The sequence below is a fragment of the Megascapheus bottae genome, chromosome 8, assembly GCF_031878675.1.
Source record: "Megascapheus bottae isolate mThoBot1 chromosome 8, mThoBot2.hap1, whole genome shotgun sequence".
Taxonomy (NCBI): Eukaryota; Metazoa; Chordata; class Mammalia; order Rodentia; family Geomyidae; genus Megascapheus; species Megascapheus bottae.
Window position 1 is genome coordinate 55,539,661 of NC_143516.1, and position 21,257 is coordinate 55,560,917.

General features: G+C 39.5%; 1 protein-coding gene across 1 annotated transcript; it reads left to right on the forward strand.

Annotated features, from left to right (window-relative positions):
* The first annotated feature begins 1,574 nt into the window (after window positions 1-1,574).
* On the forward strand, window positions 1,575-20,748 carry Akirin2 (akirin 2). Its single transcript, XM_090338450.1, has 5 exons — window positions 1,575-1,894; window positions 13,769-13,912; window positions 17,460-17,609; window positions 19,741-19,812; window positions 20,068-20,748. Exons 1-5 carry the CDS (start codon window positions 1,660-1,662, stop codon window positions 20,076-20,078), a joined length of 612 nt encoding a protein of 203 aa, XP_090194576.1. The 5' UTR covers window positions 1,575-1,659; the 3' UTR covers window positions 20,079-20,748.
* Window positions 20,749-21,257: the final 509 nt, after the last annotated feature.

Genomic DNA, 21,257 nt, shown 5'->3' on the forward strand with positions numbered 1-21,257 from the left:
TCAAAGGTATCACTCTATCACTTGATCCACAGCATCACTTCTGGCTTTTTCTGAGTAGTTTACTTTAGATGAGAGTCTCATGGACCTAAATGTCTTCTTAAATTGTGTATGGCTTACTTTTTGATACTAATATTATATATATATAAGCTTCTGATGTTGAACAATTCTATAAAACAAGAATACATGGAAATGGTATACAATAGTATAAAGAAATATAGTCAAAATAACCCCAACACACGTTGACTACTGAATAGACTAAATAAAAATTGATAGCTTGGTATTTATAATCATTTTAGTATGTGGCCTTCACCTAATTTTATTTGGTCTAGAGATAGCATCCATAAGCAAGGAAAATACAGTCCTCTCTACTACTTTTACGTGAATGCTATATTTAATCTTCATTTTAAGTCCTTAATTACAAGTTTTAGAGATAATTTTCCTTCTGCTTACAAAATGGGGCCAATATTATACATGTGTGTACACACATAAACGTACACACACGGTTCAGAAAACATGCAACAATTTCGATTTCTGGTATTATTCACCTTTTATGCAGAGTAAAACAATTTGGTCTGTACTGTCTAAACCCTATTCACAAAAACAAAGTGTACATAGGGCAAAGCACTGGGTTCAAATAAGGATTCTGTAATCTAGTTCTATTACTGTTTTCTCTCCAGTAGCTTCGAGATCTTTTATTTCCTCTTCTCCACGATGTGACAAGTTTTGGTGCACTCTATGTACAGAAATTAATATCGACTATGAATTCGACTACTACGATGGCTTTTTTTCTATTTCCCGTCTTCAACAGATCCCGAGGGTTCTAAGTCTTGCCCGCTTCCCGTACGGGTCTGCCCTGTTCACTCCTAGTCTCTGAACCTTTTCTTTCTCTTTTACTCTCCAGCTATGTGGGGGGATTTAAATTCCAACCCGGAACTCAGAGTAGCGCGCAGTGCGTGACGGGAGATGTAGTTTCTCTGACTCTGGCCTAACCGCCTGTCACGCCGATACCTCTCTTGAGCGAAAACCCACAATTCCCAGGATGCACCCTCGGGTGAACCCGCCCCTACGCGCAGGCGCACTGAGGCCGCAGGATTTGAATCGGCGGCGTTGTTATTGACGCCATATTGGGGCCGGCGGCGGGTGGAAGAGTCGTACCGTGACCGAGGAAGCGGCTGGACGTGTTCGTTAGAGCTCCCGCCGCCGCAGCCAATACGCCACCCCTTCTCATCTGCCGCCGCTCGCCAGCAGCTTCCGAGCGTACTCTGCGTTCCAGCCTCGTTCCTCCCGGGACCGCGATCGACTTCCGAAGGGAGCCGGTCTGTGCTCGGAGGCTCCGGAGCCCGGACGGACGGACGGCGGGGCGGCGGGAGCCTCTCCCGGGGAGCCGCGGCGGCGGAGGCGGAAGAGCCCCCCCTGACGCGGCCGGCGTGCGTGCGGCCACCGCCCCTCCCGCCCTCACCCGGGCTGGCCCTGGCCACTGCCCCTGCCGCGGAGGCAGCGGCGGCGGCGGCGCAGGCGGCGGCGCGATCCTCGGCGGGCGCCCCGACACCCACCGGCTCCTCCTGCGCCCGTCGGTTGGGCGCTTGGCGAGTCCCCGGCTCGTAACCTCCCTGCCTCCCCCGACCGCGCCCGAGTCGGGCGCCGCGGCCGCCCCTCGCCATGGCGTGTGGAGCGACTCTGAAAAGGACTCTGGATTTCGACCCGCTGCTGAGTCCCGCGTCCCCGAAGCGGAGGCGCTGTGCGCCATTGTCGGCGCCCACCTCGGCCGCCGCCTCCCCGGCGGCAGCGGCTGCGGCCACCGCCGCCTGCTTCTCGGCCGCGGCCGCCTCGCCGCAGAAGTACCTCCGGATGGAGCCGTCCCCTTTCGGCGACGTCTCCTCCCGCCTCACCACAGGTGGGACTGGGTCTTGGGGCGGGCGGGGGCGGCGGGGTCCCGGGGCGCGGGGTGGGGGTCGCGACGGGACCCCTCGCTGACCGGGAAGTCGGGCAACCCCGTTTCTCTCAAGTGGCTCTCGGGGTGTGGGACACAATGGGAACGGCCTGAGATTCGGGGGTGGGAGTGTTGGGGGGCAGGGAGGGCTTAGCCGGTATCGTGGGGGAAGAGGAAGGTCCCTTCTCTTGGGGCGGAATCGCCGGGCTCGAGTGTTTCCGTCGTAAGTGGAGCGAGCCGGCGGAAATGATCAGGGGAGGCGATATTATTCCTAAATGAGGCGAGGGAAGGTCACATTTCACCCGGATCTCGACATCTGTTGGCCGGGATCATCGAATGATTGCAGAATTAACTCCAGGACTGGGTGGTTTGAGGCGAGCCGGCGGCCCCTCCTCCAGTTCAGACATGGCTGATTTTAGTGCCGAGGGAGGGGGTGGGGGGTGGGGAGGGATGTCACTGGGGCGAGATCTAGGCCTGTCATTAATCACCCACAAGAACGCCACTTTGGCTGAGTCAAGACCTGTTTCCCTAGCAGGGTCAACAACAAAGAGAATGCACTTCCCGAGTACTCTGAGGTGAACACACGGAGCGGCTAGACCTTGAGAAATCGGGAACTTTTATTGAAAAAATCCAGTCGGGGCTGCGGACTTGCATATTATTTGTCAGACAATGCTTTATTTCTGTCTTGCAAAGTATGTTGAGAGAAAACAACTTAGAGAATAATAAGGCAGCAAAGCCGGATTCCTAGGGACTTGAGAGTTCATTTGCATCTTGAAATGTTTTCTGAACGTGATGTGGAGGAATGCCTTTTGGCTGCTGTGTAAAGAGAGCATGTGTGTGCCCAGGTGTTGTTCTCCCCCCCATCACCATACTTTAAAATCTGTGTTCTCACATCCTGTGATAGGATTTTGTGCATTTGAAGTGTAAATCTCTTTCCTTTGTGTGTACAGTGGAAAGGTTTTGCATTTGAGCCTTTGGTAAAGTCACTTAATTAAACAAAACAGCCTTTGATTAGCTTAATTTGAAATGCCTCATCATTAGCTTTTTTTTTCTTCTTAAGGTAACAAGTACATATTTCTATTTTTCACAAGTTTTTTTTCCCTAAAATTAACTAAATCCTTGGGGTCTCCATTACACAACCATTTTTGCTATTAAAAATTTGCTATAACTTACAGACACACTGTTTTTACTTGTCTTATAAAGGCTTTCATGATTGCTTTTGTTTTTAAGAAATGTCCAACGGTTTCAAGAATGAGTTCTTTATGTAGATATCTTTAGTATGTCTATTTGGTGAAATGCTACCTTTGAAAACTAAATGGTGTCAGGGCCTCTGTACTTAACTATTAATCCATTTTAGAATTTTAGAACTGTTAAACCATTTTAATATAGCTTATAAGCAGCAATAAATTTGGTCAGAGACTCTGTTGTGTTATAATTATGACTTAAAAGTATATCTCAGTGCTGTTAAAGTAGTCTTGACTATAATACAACAGGAAGTTCACTTTAAAGAGACTGAATTAGGATCCTATTTCAGATTTGTATTTCATTGATACATTTGTAGTAAATCTTTTCTCACCTCTGATTTCAATAAAGTAGATTATAAGTTTAAAAAATACTAAAGTAAGTTTAAATCAGTGGATTCAATTTCACATTTTCCAAATCTTCTTTTTTTCCTCCCACGATATTTATTGACACCTTCTTTGGAAGTTAGATCATAGCCTGAAACCTAAAGTCACCTTCCTAACAGGTTTTATTGGGTCTGCCAGAAATTAGTTATCTCAAATAATTTGAATATTAAAATGTTTACTCCAGAAACCAGTTAAAATCTCTGATTTAAATGTGCTATAAAAACCCCCAAAACCAACAAAAACAAAAACTTCTGTGGGTGGGATAGGGGAAACAGTCCTGGGGCTTAAACTAGGGGCCTGGGCACTGGGTCAGAGCTTTCTTTTCTCTCAAGGCTAGCTCTGTCACTTCCAATTTTTTGCAAAATGATGCAAGTCTTTACTGCCTGGGCAGTCCTTGAACTGTGATCCTCAGATCTCAGCCTGTTGAGTCTCTAGGATTACAGGCATCAGCCACCAGCATCTGGCTGAAATATACATGTTTAACTAATTTTTAATGACATGGAAAATGTGTCTTCTGTAAGTGACCAGTTTTTGGTGTGCTCTTGTATGGTTTTGTAATAATGTCATAATGGGAGCTGCAGTGTTGGGCAGATATCAAAGAGCTTTCCAGTTTTCCTTTTATTGGATTTGGAAATAATTGTCCCAGGTACCTGTTTTAATATTTAACTACAGTGATTTCTAAGTTTGATAACAGTGAATACCCATGTATCCTTAGTTGAAAATAACTGTAGGATTGAAAGTGAACAGTAGCTTACTAAATTGAGGCAGACTGAGATAATTGCATATATATATATGTATATATATATATGTATATATATATATATGCTTATTTACTTAATGCCAGTCCTGGGGCTTGAACTCAGGGCCTGAGCACTGTCCTTGGGCTTTCTCAAGGCTAGAGCCCTACCACTTGAGCCACAGCGCTACTTCTGACATTTTCCTATGTATATGATATTGAGGAAGCAAACCCAGATCTTTGTGCGTGCTAGGCAAGCACTGTAGAGGCCAGACTTAATGGTCCTCAAAGTTTAAATAATTTAAAAACTCAAGAAATGAAATTTTTCAGAGCATGTATGGTCTACAGTTTTGTCAAATTTTGTTTGTTTGTTTGTTTTTGCCTGTCCTAGGCTTGGGCTCAGGGCCCAAGCACTGTCCTTGGACTTTCTCAAGGCTAGAGCTCTACCACTTGAGCCACGGCACCACTTCCGGTCTTGGTGCATGCTAGGCAAGCACTCTACCACTAGGTCAGACTCTTGGCCCCTTTGTCAATGTTTTTTGAGTACTAGTACTAGTTTGTTTTGGTGGTATAGCTTAAGTTATCGCTTCTTGGTAGCTTCAGGAACTTAGACATCTGTATTAAGGGTTTTATTGTTACTTTGATCATTCCAGGAAAATTCCAAAGTTTTACTTAAATGGCTGTTCTTACTTAAATCAATATTTTCAAGTTGTTGCAACTTAAATTGGGAAGGACTGATTGAACTGAAGGAAGGGTAACTTGCTTTCATATATTTAAGACTTGGAATCTTTATTATAAAAATTATGTCTTGGCTTGTTTTGGGATCCTCTCTCTCACACTACGTGTCCCAGATCTGCTTTTTGGAACACTGAATTACTGATTAAAAAAACAGGTGAGGGTAGAGTTGATAAAATTTGGTTGTGATTTTGTACAGCCTGGGAGCTGAGAATGTCTTTCACATTTTAAGTTCATTCTTATTATTTGTGGAGCTAGGACTTGGGTCATTGAGTTCTTGCTTAGATATTTTTGTTGTTAAGGCTTGTGGCCCACTTTAGTTTTTGCTGGTAATTGGAGTTGAGATTCTTCCCTTCACGTTTTGTCCACTACAGATTATAATAATAGGATTGAAAAGTTGTGACAGACTATTGTCCTAGAGATCATATTTACTGACTGGTCTTTTGCAGAAAAAGTTTGTGCACTCTGATCTAAGAGTGTTAACAGTGAGATTTAATTCTCCTGGCTATGTAAAAGTGAAAGTGGATTATGAATGAAAATTGGTCTGGGGAGAGAAGCATAAATATGGTTGGCGAAATGAATGCATCTAGTAACTGCAGAAAAATACTTACCTTGGCAAATTAGTTGAAAACAAATTCAAAGTGTTCTGTCTTTACTCATTTTTTGAAGAATCTATGATATTATCATTTAGCCCAGACATTGTCGTGATATTCCCAAGAAAAAGTTGTTTAATAAAACCAAGATATTTATGTGACATTACAAGAGACTGTCAGTCAAATCCAGCACATTGTTTTTATACTTGTTCTGAGAATTAATGGACTGATGAAGAGAACCTTTTGTGGATGTCAATGCTTTTGTGTGAGTTTACTAGTAAATTAACAATATACGTTGTTTATGGCTTGCGATAATTAATATATGGCTTGCTATCATGATCCATTTGCCATAGAAATTGAGCTGGATGAAGAGTTAAATTCTTTTGTAAGAGCTCCATTGTATCTGCTGGAAGCTAGCCATTAAAAATGGAAGCCACAGCTTGTGAATGGGAAAGAGTTTACAGGAACATAGATTGTTCACTAGACATTGATGCATGTCTGCAAATGGAGACACCGGCTGACTTACAGGAATTATAAATGGTTCTAGGCAAACAAATGAGATGTCTGTTGGAGCAGGCAGCATCTCACTTCAGATATCATTTGTATTGAGCCAGAAGTGGGTTTTAATTTTTTTTATTGGTGTGGTTATTTAGGCAGCTGTTAAGTTGGATTTGGCAAAAAAAAAAAAAAAGTAATTTTGTTGTTACTAAGCTAACTGTAATTTTGTTGTTAAGCTGTTGTACAGAGTTTACCATTTCATCAGTTGGGTAATAAGTACATTTCTTTTTTAGACAATGCCACCTTTTTCTTCACTTTGTACTGTGGATTTTAAAACTGATATTTAGGATGATGTAGTGCCATGAATTATTGAAGAATCCTGTAAGATGAGACTGAGGTGAAGGTCAGTGGGGGAGGGCTTGTATAGCGTGAGCCTGATTTTGTGTTGCATACTCAGCCCTGTGATTGAAAAGTTTATGGCTCTTAAAGAAGAGTGCAGTTGTACTCACCTTTGAAGGTTTTTTGGGAGGAGCGGGTAGAAGAATGAAACTTAATTTGAGCATAGAAATGCATAGGGTAGCCATAGGGTAGATGCCTAGATTTGAGAGGTTAGGCTCTCTTTGGGTAGGTATCGTTGCAGCTAACTTCCATAGTTGCCCCATACAGACATAATATGAGATATAAAGGAGAATAATTTTTTTCAGTTCCAAAATGGCTGTACAGGAAAAATAATACAATATGTGTTACTCAGGTGTATTTTTCTTAGTGAATATTGAGTGGAGCCAGGAGTAAAAGCACTTTTTTTTTTTTTTTTTTTTTTGGTACCAGTTCTGGGCTTGAGCTCAGGGCCTGAGCACTGTCCTTGGACTTTCTCAAGGCTAGAGTTCTACCACTTGAGCCTCAGTACCGCTTCTGGCTTTTTTCTATGTATGTGGTACCAAGGAATCGAACTTGGGACTTCCAGCATGCTCAGCAAACACTCTACCACTAGGCCAAACTGCCAGCCCAGGATGAAAGCACTTTTGAGAAGTTGAAAATAGACATTCAATAGAAGTATCTAGTTTTGTATATTTTTCCTATGAAAACATTATTTTAAGTCTTTTCTTACATTGTTTTAAATCTGTCATTGCAGTATTTGTATCATTGTTGTCAGAAAATGTTATATACATATTACTATGAAAACACCTCCTTAAAGGTGGTATTAAAGTGGGATAACATTAAGTTGCCCTCCTTGGATAGCTGGTTCCTAAAACCAGAGAATGAGGCTAGCTGATTCATAAAACTAGAGAATGGGGTAGCTATTTTCAGTTACCTTAAATTTTAACTAAAGTAGGCAACCATCATTTTATGAGTTTTGCAGTTCGCTGTCCTTAGTATCCTTAGTTCTTTTTGACCAACAGAATTAATTTCTCTGCATGGGTAAAACCAGTCAATTCTCTCTCTCTCTCTCTCTCTCTCTCTCTCTCTCTCTCTCTCTCTCTCTCTCTCTCTCTCTCTCTCTCTCTCTCTCTCTCTCTCTCTCTCTCTCTCTCCCTCCTTTCTTTCTTTAGGCCAGGGGCGGGGCCTGAACTCAGGGCCTGGGCACTTTTTCTGAGCTTTTTTTTTTTTTTTTTTTTTAATGCTCTACCACTTGAGCCACAGCCACTTTGGGCTTGTTCTGTTTATGTGCTTCTAAAGAATCCAACTGAGGGCTTCATGCATGCTAGGCAAGCACTCTAACTTAGCCATATTCCCAGCCACCACAGTGAATTTCTTGCTTTTGATAACACTACCCATCTTGAAAAAGGTATGAATAATGGAAATACTATTCAAGCCTAATTATATTGCTGAGTGTAGGAATTGTAGAACTCATCTTACCTTAATGTAACTTTCTAAAAACAACTGATTAATGAACCATTAGCAATAGTGTTGCTAGTACTGACTCTTGAGCAAGGCTGCCTCCTGAATTTTTAGTGTTAGTGTTACCTTCTCTCATAGGAATGCTCCATCACAAAGCTTTAAGATGTAACGTTTTCTTAGCATTCAAGTGTTGGCATTTCCTAACTTGGATATTGGTACTTAAAATGGAGAATAATATGGTTTTAGGCTGTTTTGCAACAATTTAGAACTTGTGACATTTTAGGAGAAAATTGTGATACAAATGAGTTAGGATACAAATGCTGCAATAGAAGACCTTTTGGGACATTGTCAATATTCACCCTCTTTCTGGATGATAGGCATATACTAGCTAATAGTGTACTCATTTAAAGTATTACTTAAAAACTTTTTATAAAGTTTTGAGGAGAAAATATAAAAAATTCTGGTTTTATTTTTAGAGAATTAAATAATTTAAGTTATAGCAGATTTTTCCCCAGATGAATGATGTAGTTACAGCGAACAGGGGCTCCATGAAGGTAATTTAAAATCCTAATGTATTTTCATTTGTTAGCCTTGGTATTTTAGATACTGGCCAGAATTTTACCGTATATGATAGATAGGTTTTGTAATCCTTTGTGAAAGTAGAATTTTTAAAAAGGTCGGTGGTGGTGGTGGTGAGGTATGTAACGTAGCACTAGAAAAGTAACTCAGGATGTAGTTTAGTTTTTAATAGAACTTCCATGTTTTTACCTTTAAAATCCTACAGTATTAATTTTATGTCCTAAATCCTGAGATGTACTAATGCTGTGTTACGATATTAATTTATATTTTCACTTATACAAGCTTTGAATATGACAATCTTAAATTTCTAGGATCTACTTTTCTCAACATTAAAAACCTTTGTGTGTGTGCATGTACGACACGCCCCTATGCATACACACACACACACACACTCCCATATGCCAATCCTGGGGCTTGGGCACCATTACTGAACTTTCTTTGCTCTAGGTACTTGAGCCACAGCACCATTTCCAGGTTTTTCTGTTTATTTGGTACTGTGGAATTGAACCCAGGGCTTTTAGTCATACTAAGCAAGCACTCTACCTGTGAGCCACATTACCAGCCCCCAAAATCTAAATTATTGTAATGTAGACTGGCCTTTCAGAATAGGGCAGTGAGCTAGTGTCTTGTTTTTCTCCTTTTTGGTAATGTGAACATTATAGTTTTTGCCTTCTAGGATTGTCTTGACATTGTCCCTTGGATTTTTTTTGCTCAAGACTGGTGCTCTACTACTTTGAGCCACAGCACTACTTCCACTCTTCTGGTGGAATAATATGGAGATAAAAGTCCGAGCTGGCTTTGAACCTTGACCCTCAGGGACAGCGCCCAGGCTGAGGTCAAGCCCCATGATAAAAAGTAAAACAAAGCCAAAAAACCCCAAAACTAGCTTATAAAGTACTTCAGAAGATATCTGTAAATAGTAAGGAGCTTTATGACAAAAGCAACAAGGTTTGCATATCCTCTTGGTGTAGTAGAAACTGGAGCTTATTAGATATAGAGAATCCATCTGTGTTTTGAGAATTGTTAAACTGTTTACACAAGTGAAATTCATTGTGCAGTTTGCAAAAATTATTACCTGCAGGGCCTTAACAAATGGAGTACTTTATTTCAAACATTGGTAATAAAATAATATAGTTGACTTTGTATCATTATTGCTTTTTTCCTCCTGTAGGTATATAAATCAATACCTCATATGCAACAAATGTTATATGATGTAAACTTAAGAGACCAGTTGCTTTAAATTACTGTAGGTACCTTAGTGTATGTAATTATGTACAACTGAATTGTGCTTATTAAGATTCATGTTAATCCAGATAAGAGTTAACATTATAGCTACATATTGACTGCTGTTGTAATTTGTTACACATTCAAGTTGGATATATAACAGTGAATTTAAAGCCATCAGTCCATCCTTTTAATCAGATAGCTCTTAGCAAGTCTTTGTTCCTAGGGCTCGTTTTTTTTTTTTTTTTTTTTTTTTTTGGTGGCACATGAGGCTTGACTTCTGGACCTGGCACTATCCCTGAGCTCTTCAGTTCAAGGCTACCACCTTACTCCTTGAGCCACAGCCCCACTTCCCCTTTTCTAGTGACTAGTTGGAGATAAGTGTCTCATGATCTTTAGTGTCTGGCTGACTTTGAACTGCGATCTCAGCTTCCTGAGTAGCAGCTCAAGGCTACCACCCTACTCCTTGAGACACAGCCCCACTTCCCCTTTTCTAGTGACTAGTTGGAGATAAGTGTCTCATGATCTTTAGTGCCTGGGCTGGCTTTGAACTGTGATCTCAGCTTCCTGAGTAGCTAGGATTACAGGTGTGAACCACTGTGTTGGGCTCTTATGGGTTCTTCATGCAGAACAATAAGAAGTATTTTGGTTTCTAAACATGTTCCTGGGAAAATAGCTGGTTTGTAAAGTTGGGAACAGTTCCCAATTATGAGAGTTTTTTTTGGGGGGGGGGGCAGTCCTGGGCTTGAGCTCAGGGCTTGAGCACTGTCCTTGGGCTTTCTCAAGGCTAGAGCTCTACCACTTGAGCCTCAGCAACGACTTCCGGCTTTTTTCTTTGTATGTGGTACCGAGGAATCAAGCCCCAGTCTTGGTGCATGCTAGGCAAGCACTCTACCACTAAGCGCCTAAGTCCATGAGATTCTTATCTCCAGTTAACCACCAGAAAACTGAAATTGGTCCCGTGGTTCAAGTGGACCTCAAGTGGTAGAGTGCTGGCATTGAGCTAAAGAGCTCAGGGTCAGTGCTCAGGCCCAGAGTTCAAGCCCCATGACCAACAAAAATAAAAAGCAAAATATTCTGAAAGAATAAGTGCTGACTTTACTTGTATTTCTGACCTACTAAGAGGAGAATTTTTATTAGCATTCTTAATGGCATTTATTAAATTTGGGATTGAAAAATGCCATGATTCAGAATTGGCTATTACTTTCACTTAGTATTTAATGGCAGAAGAATGATGTAGATTTTAGGATTGTACAAAAGGTTTATACAGTTATTTGTGATTTGGCTTGGCTGGAAAATAATTACTTTGCTCTAAATAATCAGTCCAAGTGGGTAGCCTTGAGCTGAAGAGCTCAGGGATAGTGCCCAGGCCCAGAATTCAAGCCCCATGACCAACCAAAAAAAAAAAAAATTCAGTCTTAAGTGTCATGATGGCTATCTGGTTAAAACTGGAATATTTGACTCATAATACACATGAAGCTTTATTTGAATTTTATTTTTCTTTAATGGACAATACTCATATACATTCTTGAAATTAAATACTTGAAATGTCAATTGTTGAAAGGTAGTTAGCTCTAGCTTACAAGAAACTGAGAAGGCCTATATATACAGCCAATGTAATATGATAGCAGTTTGAGTTGGATATGTTCTGTATTTTTTATTCTGTACTGTGGAATATTGGGACATTACTTGGATAAACTTCCAAACTGCTCATATCCATGAAGTGAAATAAGTTGAGGCTTGACCCTTCTAGTTTGTTGCTGGTGACCAAGTTAAATTGTACCATTTACTGCATGATGATGGTCACATGTTACTGGTATCGAACATTTGAGGGTACACTGTGACATAGATGAGATTGTTGCATCATATTAAATGTGAAAACCAGTACAGGTAATTCAGAATTCTTCAGCTCTTTTATTGACAGTATCATGTGTTGGCAAGGATGTGGAACAGCTGGAATTTTCATGCGGTTAGGCAGTTGAAATGCCAAGTGGCAAAATCATTCTGGAACATAGTTTGGCAGTTTCTTACAAAGTAAAATTGGCAAAGTCAGGCACCAGTGTCTCATGCTTATAGTGCCATAGGCTGAGATCTGAGGATCACAGTTTAAGTCAGCCCATACAGTCTCTAATATGGCTTATGTCTTGAGCAAAAAAGTTGAGGGACAGGACCTGCCCTTATTTCAAGCCCTAGAACTTGCTCCGAAAACAAAACACATACCCAAGACTAGTGCTTGCATATTAATCATAGTCCCAAGTTGGAAACAAATGTCCATTCCTCATTCATAGTAGAAGAATGGACAAATTAATTGTTCATATGTGTATTAACATAATGAATAAGTATAAAAAAGGGAATTTTACTAGTAGATGCAGCATACATGAAGTTAATCATTGCAAAGCATAATTATTGTATTTTATTCACATTTTTATACACATAGCCATTTTTTTATATAACAATTAAAATAGCTTTTTTTTTGGCCAGTCCTGGGGCTTTGAACTCAGGGCATGAGCTTTCTCAAAGGTAGCACTCTGCCATTTGAGCCACAGCACCACTTCAGCTTTTTTATCGTATGTGGTACTAAGGAATAGAACCCAAGGCTTCATGCATGCTAGGCAAGCATGATACCACTAGGCTATGCTCCTGGTTCCCAAATAGTTTTACCTTTGTGTGTATGTGTGTGTGTGTGTGAGTTTTACCTTTGTGTGTGTGTGTGTGTGTGTGTGTGTGTGTGTGTGTGTGTGTGTGTGTGTGTGTGTGTGTGTGGTGGTATTGGGACTTGAAGGCCTCTCACTCTTGCTCAGGTTTTCTGGTGCTCTGCCACTTACTTGAGCCATACCTTCACTTCCTGCTTTTTGATAGTTAACTGGACATTAGTCTCTTGGATTTGTTTACCCATATTGACTTAGATCCTAGGATCTCAGCTTCCCAGCAGCTACTGATTAGAGTGGAGCTCTTGACCATATTTATTTTTTTGTATAAATGTGTAATCCACTTACAGGAATGAAATTGGCAATACTTAAAATATTGGCAGTACTTAAATATTTCAAGGAATTAGTTAAATACCTCAAGAATTCTGCAATTCCCCTAGGGAAATTAAGAAAAAGACAATAGGTTTATTGCTACACATAGGTTTTTTTTGTGTACAAAGTTTTTAGTTCTTAAAGCATCATTGTTCACTACACTAAATTTTTAAATAGTTTTTATTACCCATTACTGCTTTTTTGTTTTTGTTTAATTTTGATTTGGATTAGGCTTGGGATATAAATTTTTACAAATTGAGTGCTTGAGACTGGTAGTGAGAAAGCTCGAAGGGAGAATGGACACCTCCGGCAGGCATTCTGTAGCTGTTCTGATTTAAAAATCTTTTCAAAGTGAATCACATTGGCTTAAAAGATACCCTGTTTTAGTGGTTGTGGTTAGAGATAATTGGTGTGGTATAGTGGTTCCTACTTATTGAGAGGACCTGTTACATACTAATTAACTTCATGGATTTTTCCCTCAAGATTCAGAATGCTTGTCTGTTAAGGCTGGACTCTTTGGTCATATCCATTACCATTAAACTCAGTTGAACCTTAGTTGACATCTATTTTGTCATTTGGTAGACTTACAGTCACTTCTTACTGGTATGTTGTTGAATAATACATAGGATCCTACTTTTTTTCTAATTATTTATGGGCTTTGAAATACCTGTTTAGTAGTTACATATGTAATGAATATATATTGTGACATAAGAATCTGAGTAAAATTTGTGTTTTAGTTCAGACTTCCTGGCCATTACTGTGAATGAAATGCTTAATTTTTTTGCTAGTCAATGTGCAACTGATTATTGAATAGTTGAATCCCAGGTGATTGAGTTACCCTCATTTTGCTGAAAGACTCCTCACAGAATGTGAGTTTTAGTGTGCCATTTAAAGGGAATGATTTTGGATATATTGGTTCTCCTAAATAATTGATGATGTGAAAGCTTGTACTTTGCTAAATTTTAAGCATTTCTTTTTTCTTTTAGAACAAATTCTGTACAACATAAAACAAGAGTATAAACGAATGCAGAAGAGAAGACATTTAGAAACTAGTTTCCAGCAGACAGATCCAGGTTGTAGTTCTGATGCACAGCCACATGCATTTCTCCTCAGTGGACCAGCTTCACCAGGTAATAACTTAATAAAAATGCACTCCAAATGCCTTCAGTCACTTAAACTCCTATGAGTTAAAAAAAATCCTATATATAAGTAATGTATTATACCTTAAAAATATAAGACGAAATAAGTAGTCATTATTTGGATTCCCACCAAAGATAAATCAGTAGACATGGTATAAGGACTATTATTTGTAGCCTCCATTAAAAAAAAATTACAGCACTAAATTTTGCTTCTTTTCTACTGAATCCTGCTTTTACAAGATTTATAGAAGTATTTCTGTATACTACTTAACACCTTTCACCTGTCACCTGTCTTATTGGGCTGGATTTCTAAAAGGGACTTTCTTATTCTGTATCTAGTCTTAACTACCTTTTGGAGGGAGTGGTTTTCAAATAAACTATTTAAGGTGGAAAAACAAGTACTATTTGAATGGGAAAGCTTGGAACTTCTTAACTGAAAAAGAACAGTCAATCAAGACATGTCTATAGCAAATCTGGTTTGTCTTGTGTTAGCATTTGATTTCTTCCCTCTCAACAAGGACAGGAAAACCTGGCAGAATGAAAAAAAAATTCAAAGCCAGATATTAGATCAGGGAATATAAAGTTGCTCAAAGCTACTATAGTAGCCGCAGTGGCTCATGCCTGTAATCCTAGCTACTCAGGAGGCTGAGATCTGAGGATCAAGGTTCAAAGCCAGCCTAGGCACAAAAGGACCTAAGACTCTTTATCTCCAGTTAATCTCCAGAAAGTGGGAAGTGGGGCTTGGCTCAAGGGTAGGGTGGTAGCCTTGAGCTGAAAAGCTTGGGACAGGCCCCAGGGGTAAGACAGTAGCTTTGAGCTCAAGAGCTCAGGGACAATGCTCAGGCCTAGTTCAAGCCACCAAAAACAAACAAAAAAACTACTGTAGTACTCCTGTCAGTTTGGGGAATGAGAATGTATGAGAGGGTAAAGCATGCCAAGGGAAGGTTGACTATATTAGCAGGAAACTGAAGTTACCATGTTTGTGATGTATGTTCACTTCTTTGAAGATCAGTTTAACTAGCAATCTTTACAAAAAGCTGGTAATTTGAAAACAAGTTGAGATAATCTTTAGTAGTTTTGGTCTAATGGTGTGCTGTACTTTATTGTAGCAGACTCAGTTCTAATGAATAGTTATAACTATTCCCAGCTATGCAGGTTATAAAGGAGCTAGTGCAGAGAAGAGTAACAGCAAATACACAAACCAAAATGAACACCAAAAAGCAGTTGATAGCAAATGAATGTGTGCTTGTGCATTTAAGATACTTTAGACAGTAATATTGTATAGATGGCCGTCATAATCCTAAGTGCTCAAAAAGATGAATGGCAGATGTTCTTAAGCTGGGAATTTTGTTTTTAGAAGCTCAAAATACCTTCTTTGATGCACTGAGGTATACCAGGTGACTATTGACACTAGCAATCTTTAAGGATTCTGAATCAATTTTAGTGTTGAATATTAGGTCTTGATTGTCAAGATATTTTTACAAAACAGTATAGATAACCAAAAACAAAGCTGCTAGGAAAAAAAAAGAATTCAGAGGAGCAAAAATGAACTTCTCTCAAGTCTTTGCTCATGAATTAGTTTCTCAGTGTACTTAGCATTCCATAAACTTTTAATAGAATTGCTTAGTGTCTTAAAAGTTACTGCTACAAAATAGTATTTCTCTAAAAATTTCTACCTGGTGTACATGAAAATAATATTTAGTAATATTAAGTAATACTGATAAATTTCAAGTAGATATGTACTGAAGTAATACTGCTAATTCAGTGAAATAGACATAAATATGGAAACTGCCTTGGTACAGAGTTGCTCTTAGACACTTAATGTGGTGACAGTATGAAACTGTTAAGAGTTTGGAGTATATAATTTTGAGTAAACACTCAGTCTTGCACTTAATTTCTAGGTGAGTCTAAGTACATTACTTTGGAAATTGAGATCCTTTTATGGGGGGGGGAGGGTCAGCCTGGGCCCTGACCCTGAGCTCTTCAGCTCAAGGATACCACCCCACCCTTGAGCCAAGCCCCACCTCCTGTTTTCTAGAGCTTAATTAGAGATAAGAGTCTCAGGTCCTTTTGTGCCCAGGCTACCTTTGAACCTTGATCCTCAGATCTCAGCCTTCAGAGTAGCTAAGATTACAGGCATGAACCACTACCGACAATGATCACTGTTTAAAACAGAATCGGTTATGCTTCTTTATCAATGAGTATCTAGATTCCAGTATTTTTTTGTTTTTGTCAGACCTGGGTCTTGAACTCGAGGTCTGAGCACTGTCCTTGGGCTTTCTCAAGGGTAGTGCTCTACCACTTGAGCCACAGCACCAACTTTCAGCTTTTTCTATGTATGTGGTATCAATGAATCAAACCCGGGTACCACTAGGCCAAACTACTGGCCCCAGTGTTCTTTAGAATATCTTTTCAAAGGGTTTGTGCTATACTGCCTCTCCCATGAGGTTTGGTCTCAGACTTGCACTTAGACTTTCTTGTCTTGCTCATGGCTGGCACTCTACCACTTGATTTCTTCCTCCAGCCTTGTTTCTTTTCGTTAATTGCAGTCTTGCATTCTTCTGATCTTGAAGCTCCTGAGTAGTTAGGATTATGGGTGTGAGCTACCAGTGATTGGCTTATGTTTATAGCAAGAAGGTTTTTTTTTGTATGTCTAGAAAAACTTGCAGACTAGTCAGTTACACAGTTTATGGTAAGAGTGTGCTAGAGTGGGACTCTAGCATACTCTTCAGACTTTCCCCCTTAAACTTAATTACTTGCTATATTCGAGTCACAGGCTTATAGAAGTTTTTTTTTATTTTTTATTGTAATAAAAGGGTTACATGATATTTGCCAGATAGAAGGTGTATTAATTCACATATTGATACCCTTCACATGTCTTGATCCCCATTACCCTCCCCCCCCACCCCATCTTGGTTTTATAGAAGTTTTATTAAACCTGTTTTAGGACTTCTGGGAAATCTTGTGACTAAAAATGATGGAAATGCCTTTTTTTTTTTTTTTTTTGGTCAGTTGTGCGGCTTAAACTCAGGGCCTGGGCACTGTCCTTGGACTTCTTCTCAAGGCTAGAGCTCTACCACTTGAGCCACAACACCACTTCCAGCTTTCTTCTGTGTATGTGGTACCGAGGAATTGAACCCAGGTTTTCGTGCATCTACCACTAGGCCAAACTCCCAGCCCAAAATGCTTTTATATTAACAGTGAAAAGATCCAAATGGACCTTTTATATTTAGAAAATTATTTATAGCCAGGCACAGGCTCATGCCTGTAATCCTAGCTACTCAGGAGGCTGATATATCTGAGGACCACAGTTCAAAGCCAGCCTGGGCACAAAAAAGTTCATGAGACTTTATCTCCAATTAAACCGCCAGAAAACTGGAAAGTGGTGCTATGGCACAAGTTGTAGAGCACTAGCCTTCAGCTGAATAGCTCAATGACAATACCCAACCCAGAATTTAAGCCCCATGACAAAACCAAAGAAAAAAGAATGATTTATATCATGGTTCTAAATGAAGTGCTGTTTCTGTTTTATACATAGGGACTTCATCTGCAGCATCTTCACCATTGAAAAAAGAACAGCCCTTATTTACTCTACGGCAAGTTGGAATGATCTGTGAACGTTTGTTGAAAGAACGTGAAGAGAAAGTTCGAGAAGAGTATGAAGAAATACTGAACACAAAACTTGCAGGTAAGAGATAAGTGTCCCAGACATATACTTCTTATCAGAGGAGGATTTCAGTTCAATTTTTTTCCTTTTGCACTATTCCTGGGGCTTGAACTCTTGCCTGGGCCCTGTCCTGTCCCTGAGCTCCTTATTGCTCAAGGCAGTCTCTCTACCATTTGTGACACAGTGCCACTTATGGCTTTTTCTGTGATGACTTGGGGATAAGAGTCTCATAGACTTTCTTGCCTAAGCTGGCTTTGAATGTGATCCTCAGTTCTCAGCCTCCCAATAGCTAGGTTTACAGGTGTGATCCATGGGTGCCCATTTTCAACTTTCTTTAAGCTCAGACCTCGTTCAGTAACTTATTCATGTAAGATCATAGCAGTATTAAGGAACTTTATTTTTCTTTTTATGTAAATAATCCTTAGCTAAAAATTAACTTTAGCTGTTTACTCACCTGCATTACAGAATTTTAGACTTTCATGATAACCTTGCCATCACTGAAGACACCTGAAATTGTCAGTGTGTATATCATTTTAGAGTATTAGCTATGGAACTCATTATTAAAAAATACTGTTTAAGTATAGTAAGTAAAATTATGTGTGCTAATTTGATCAGAATCCCCCCACCTTAATAAGACATATTATTGTCTAAAACTTTTAGTAAAAAATTTTTTTAAGATAATGTACAGAGGGGTAAAGGGTACATTTCTTTTCTTCACAATGTCACCCTTCCCACGTCCTCCCAGTCACTCCTTCCCATCCTCACCCACATGTCCTATTTTCAAGTGTGTAATGAGCACTGTTGCTGTATTTGTTCATCCTTTGTCCCTCTATTTCTGCACCGCCATTGCTTTCCCAAAGACAGATAAAAAAGACAACAACAAAAAAGTTTTGTTTCCATTTTTTGGACCTCATGTCAATAGATATTATTTTATACCATCATATTATAAGCTTTTCCATTCTTGGTATACTCATTTAGGTGGTACTGGGGTTTGAACTTCCCAGGCAGGTGTTCTGTTACTGACCCATGGCCAGTGCCATGCCGTGATCCAAGATTCTCCTGCTATATGCTTTTTTTTTTTTTTTTTGATTTTTACATCTCATTTCAAATGACATGTTTAACAAACAAGTGTTCAAGAAGGGAATCTATACAATCACTGGCACTAATCAAAATTAGGCTGAAGGTTTGTATATCAGATACATATTAATTTATGAAATAAAACATATACTATGTGCTTTTTAATGAAGCTGGGATGATGGGTACACTGTGCCCTGCCCAACTAGTTGGATTGAGGAGTTCCAAGCTTTGTTCCTGGGTTGGCACCAAACTGTAGTCGTGTAGAACACAGCCTCCCAGTAGCTGGGATTACAGCTATTAGTGATGCCTAGCAGTTTTGACCCTTAACACCTTAAAACAAGATGTCCATGTAGGCAACAGAATTTGCTTCCTTATGTATCATTTTTGTGACATCTGCTAAGGTATAGGTATTTTGTTTTTGATTGTTGCATTCAGTAAGTTGGCATTAGAATAAAGTTTCACAGTAGAAAGAACCACCCCCCCTCCAGTCTTGAGGCTTCTCCTTGAACATTTTTGCTCTGTGCTATCACTACCATCTGAACTACACCACAGCCCTACTTCCAGGTTTTTTTTTTTTTTTTTTGTAGTTAATTGGAGCTAAGAGCCTCCTAAACTTTCCTTCCCAGTCTGGCTTTGAACCTGGATCCTCAGATTTCAGTCACTTGAGTAGTTAGGATTACAAGCATGAGTCACAGGTACCTTGCTGAAGTTGTAATGCAAGCCTTGTGCTTTTCATTCTTAGTAAAGAAATGATACCCAGCATGCATTGGACTAAATCATGAAGGCATTTGAACTAAACCTTAGATTATATATCAACACTGAGCTGTGCAGTTAACTCCAAAGACTTTTCTTTGGGATTTTAAGGCAAATTACTTTTTTTTTTGTGGATCATTGACTGTCTCTTATCCTGACTAAAAACTCAGTGCTCTTTTCATTTTGCTTATTACTACGGTCTTGGGTATGGCTAAAGTATCTGCTTAGACTATTCCTTACATTTTCAGAGTGTTGTCTAGGTTAAATATATTAGAGAAAGTATTTTGCAAGTCATATGACTGATGTGTACTTTTATTTCTAGAACAATATGATGCATTTGTGAAGTTTACGCACGATCAAATAATGCGACGATATGGGGAACAGCCTGCTAGTTGTAAGTATTTGATCTTTGACTTGTACTCTGCAAACAAGGTAGCATTAAGGAGGAAATACTTTCAAATTCAAGAAGAGAATTTAACAGTCATGGAAGCAAAAGCCTGGAGGAAATAAGCAGCACAAGCAAGGATTCCTGGTAGTTACTTCAGTGGCTAGGGAAAATACAATTGGTGTCTGGTAGGTTTGAGTTTTGCTTTGAATATGCTGGCATTTTGATCAGTTCAATGCACTGATTTTTCCTTTTCTCCTCTAGATGTCTCATGAATCACGTCACTGCAATTGTGGGCTGCCTTGTTCCTTGTTGGTTGTAGCAGGAAGTCCTGATTATGACATGCAGCCATGGCAATATACCTCCTGTGAATACAGGTGTCTTCAAGCTTTCGTCAGTGGCAACCACTCTTAGGCAGCAGCAACTGGTTTTGGAAATTTCCCTGATGTCAGTACCACCTGGATGTGGACCTTTGCTACCTGTATTAATACCAGTGGCCTCTTTTGCTGTATCATTACAATTTGGCTTCTTATAGTAATGTGTTTGAAAAGGATTAAAGCTGGTATTGAGAACATGCCCTTCACTGGTTGTGTAAATAAAACTGTAGAATGGCACTTGAGATGAAGTTAGTGTGATTTTAATTGTGCACTACAACCAAGCTGTAACCAGTTATTAATAATTTAGAATGTAATCTGAAGACAATATTAAGCAAATAGCCTACAGTGCTTCCTATGAAATTGTGAAGGAGGGCATTTCTGTATTCCAGGACTTTCTGGGGTTTCAAAAATGAGTTTATATGATTTTTTTTGGTAGTTTTATTTATTCTATCAGTCTTTTAAAAAAATGTTTATTGCTGCATCTCCTCCCCCCACCCCCAAGTGTATCATTGTTTTACTGCCCTTGTAGTACTGGAATTTAGTTCGAAGAATAAAACATTTACTTCTGTTCAGAGTTTTTTTTAAATGTACAGAGGGTAGTATTTGAATAAAGCAAGTGTTTTAAATGTAAGTGTTTCTAGCAATCAGTGATCTCTTCATTGTTTGGTAAGATTTACAAAGAAACTTGCAATTTCTTCTGTAACTTACTGTATGATAATACATTCACATAAGCAGCTATAGAATCTTAATTTTTTTTTTTTTTTGGACAGTCCTGGCGCTTGAACTCAGGGCCTGGGTGCTGCCCTTGAGCTTTCTCAAGGCTAGCCATCTGCCACTTGAGTACTACATCTGGTTTTCTGTGTGTGTGTGTGGTACTGAGGAATTGAGCCCAGGGCTTCCCACATGATAGGAAAGCACTACCACTAGGCCATTCCTGGCTCCTGCTATAGAATCACTAAAGTTGTCAGTAAATAGAATATTGTTCTTCTCCCTCCAAAAGAACTTAATAGGTGAAAGCATGATTTGGCAAGTGTAACTCACTTTCCATGCATAGTTTCCAAACACAGCTACATAGCT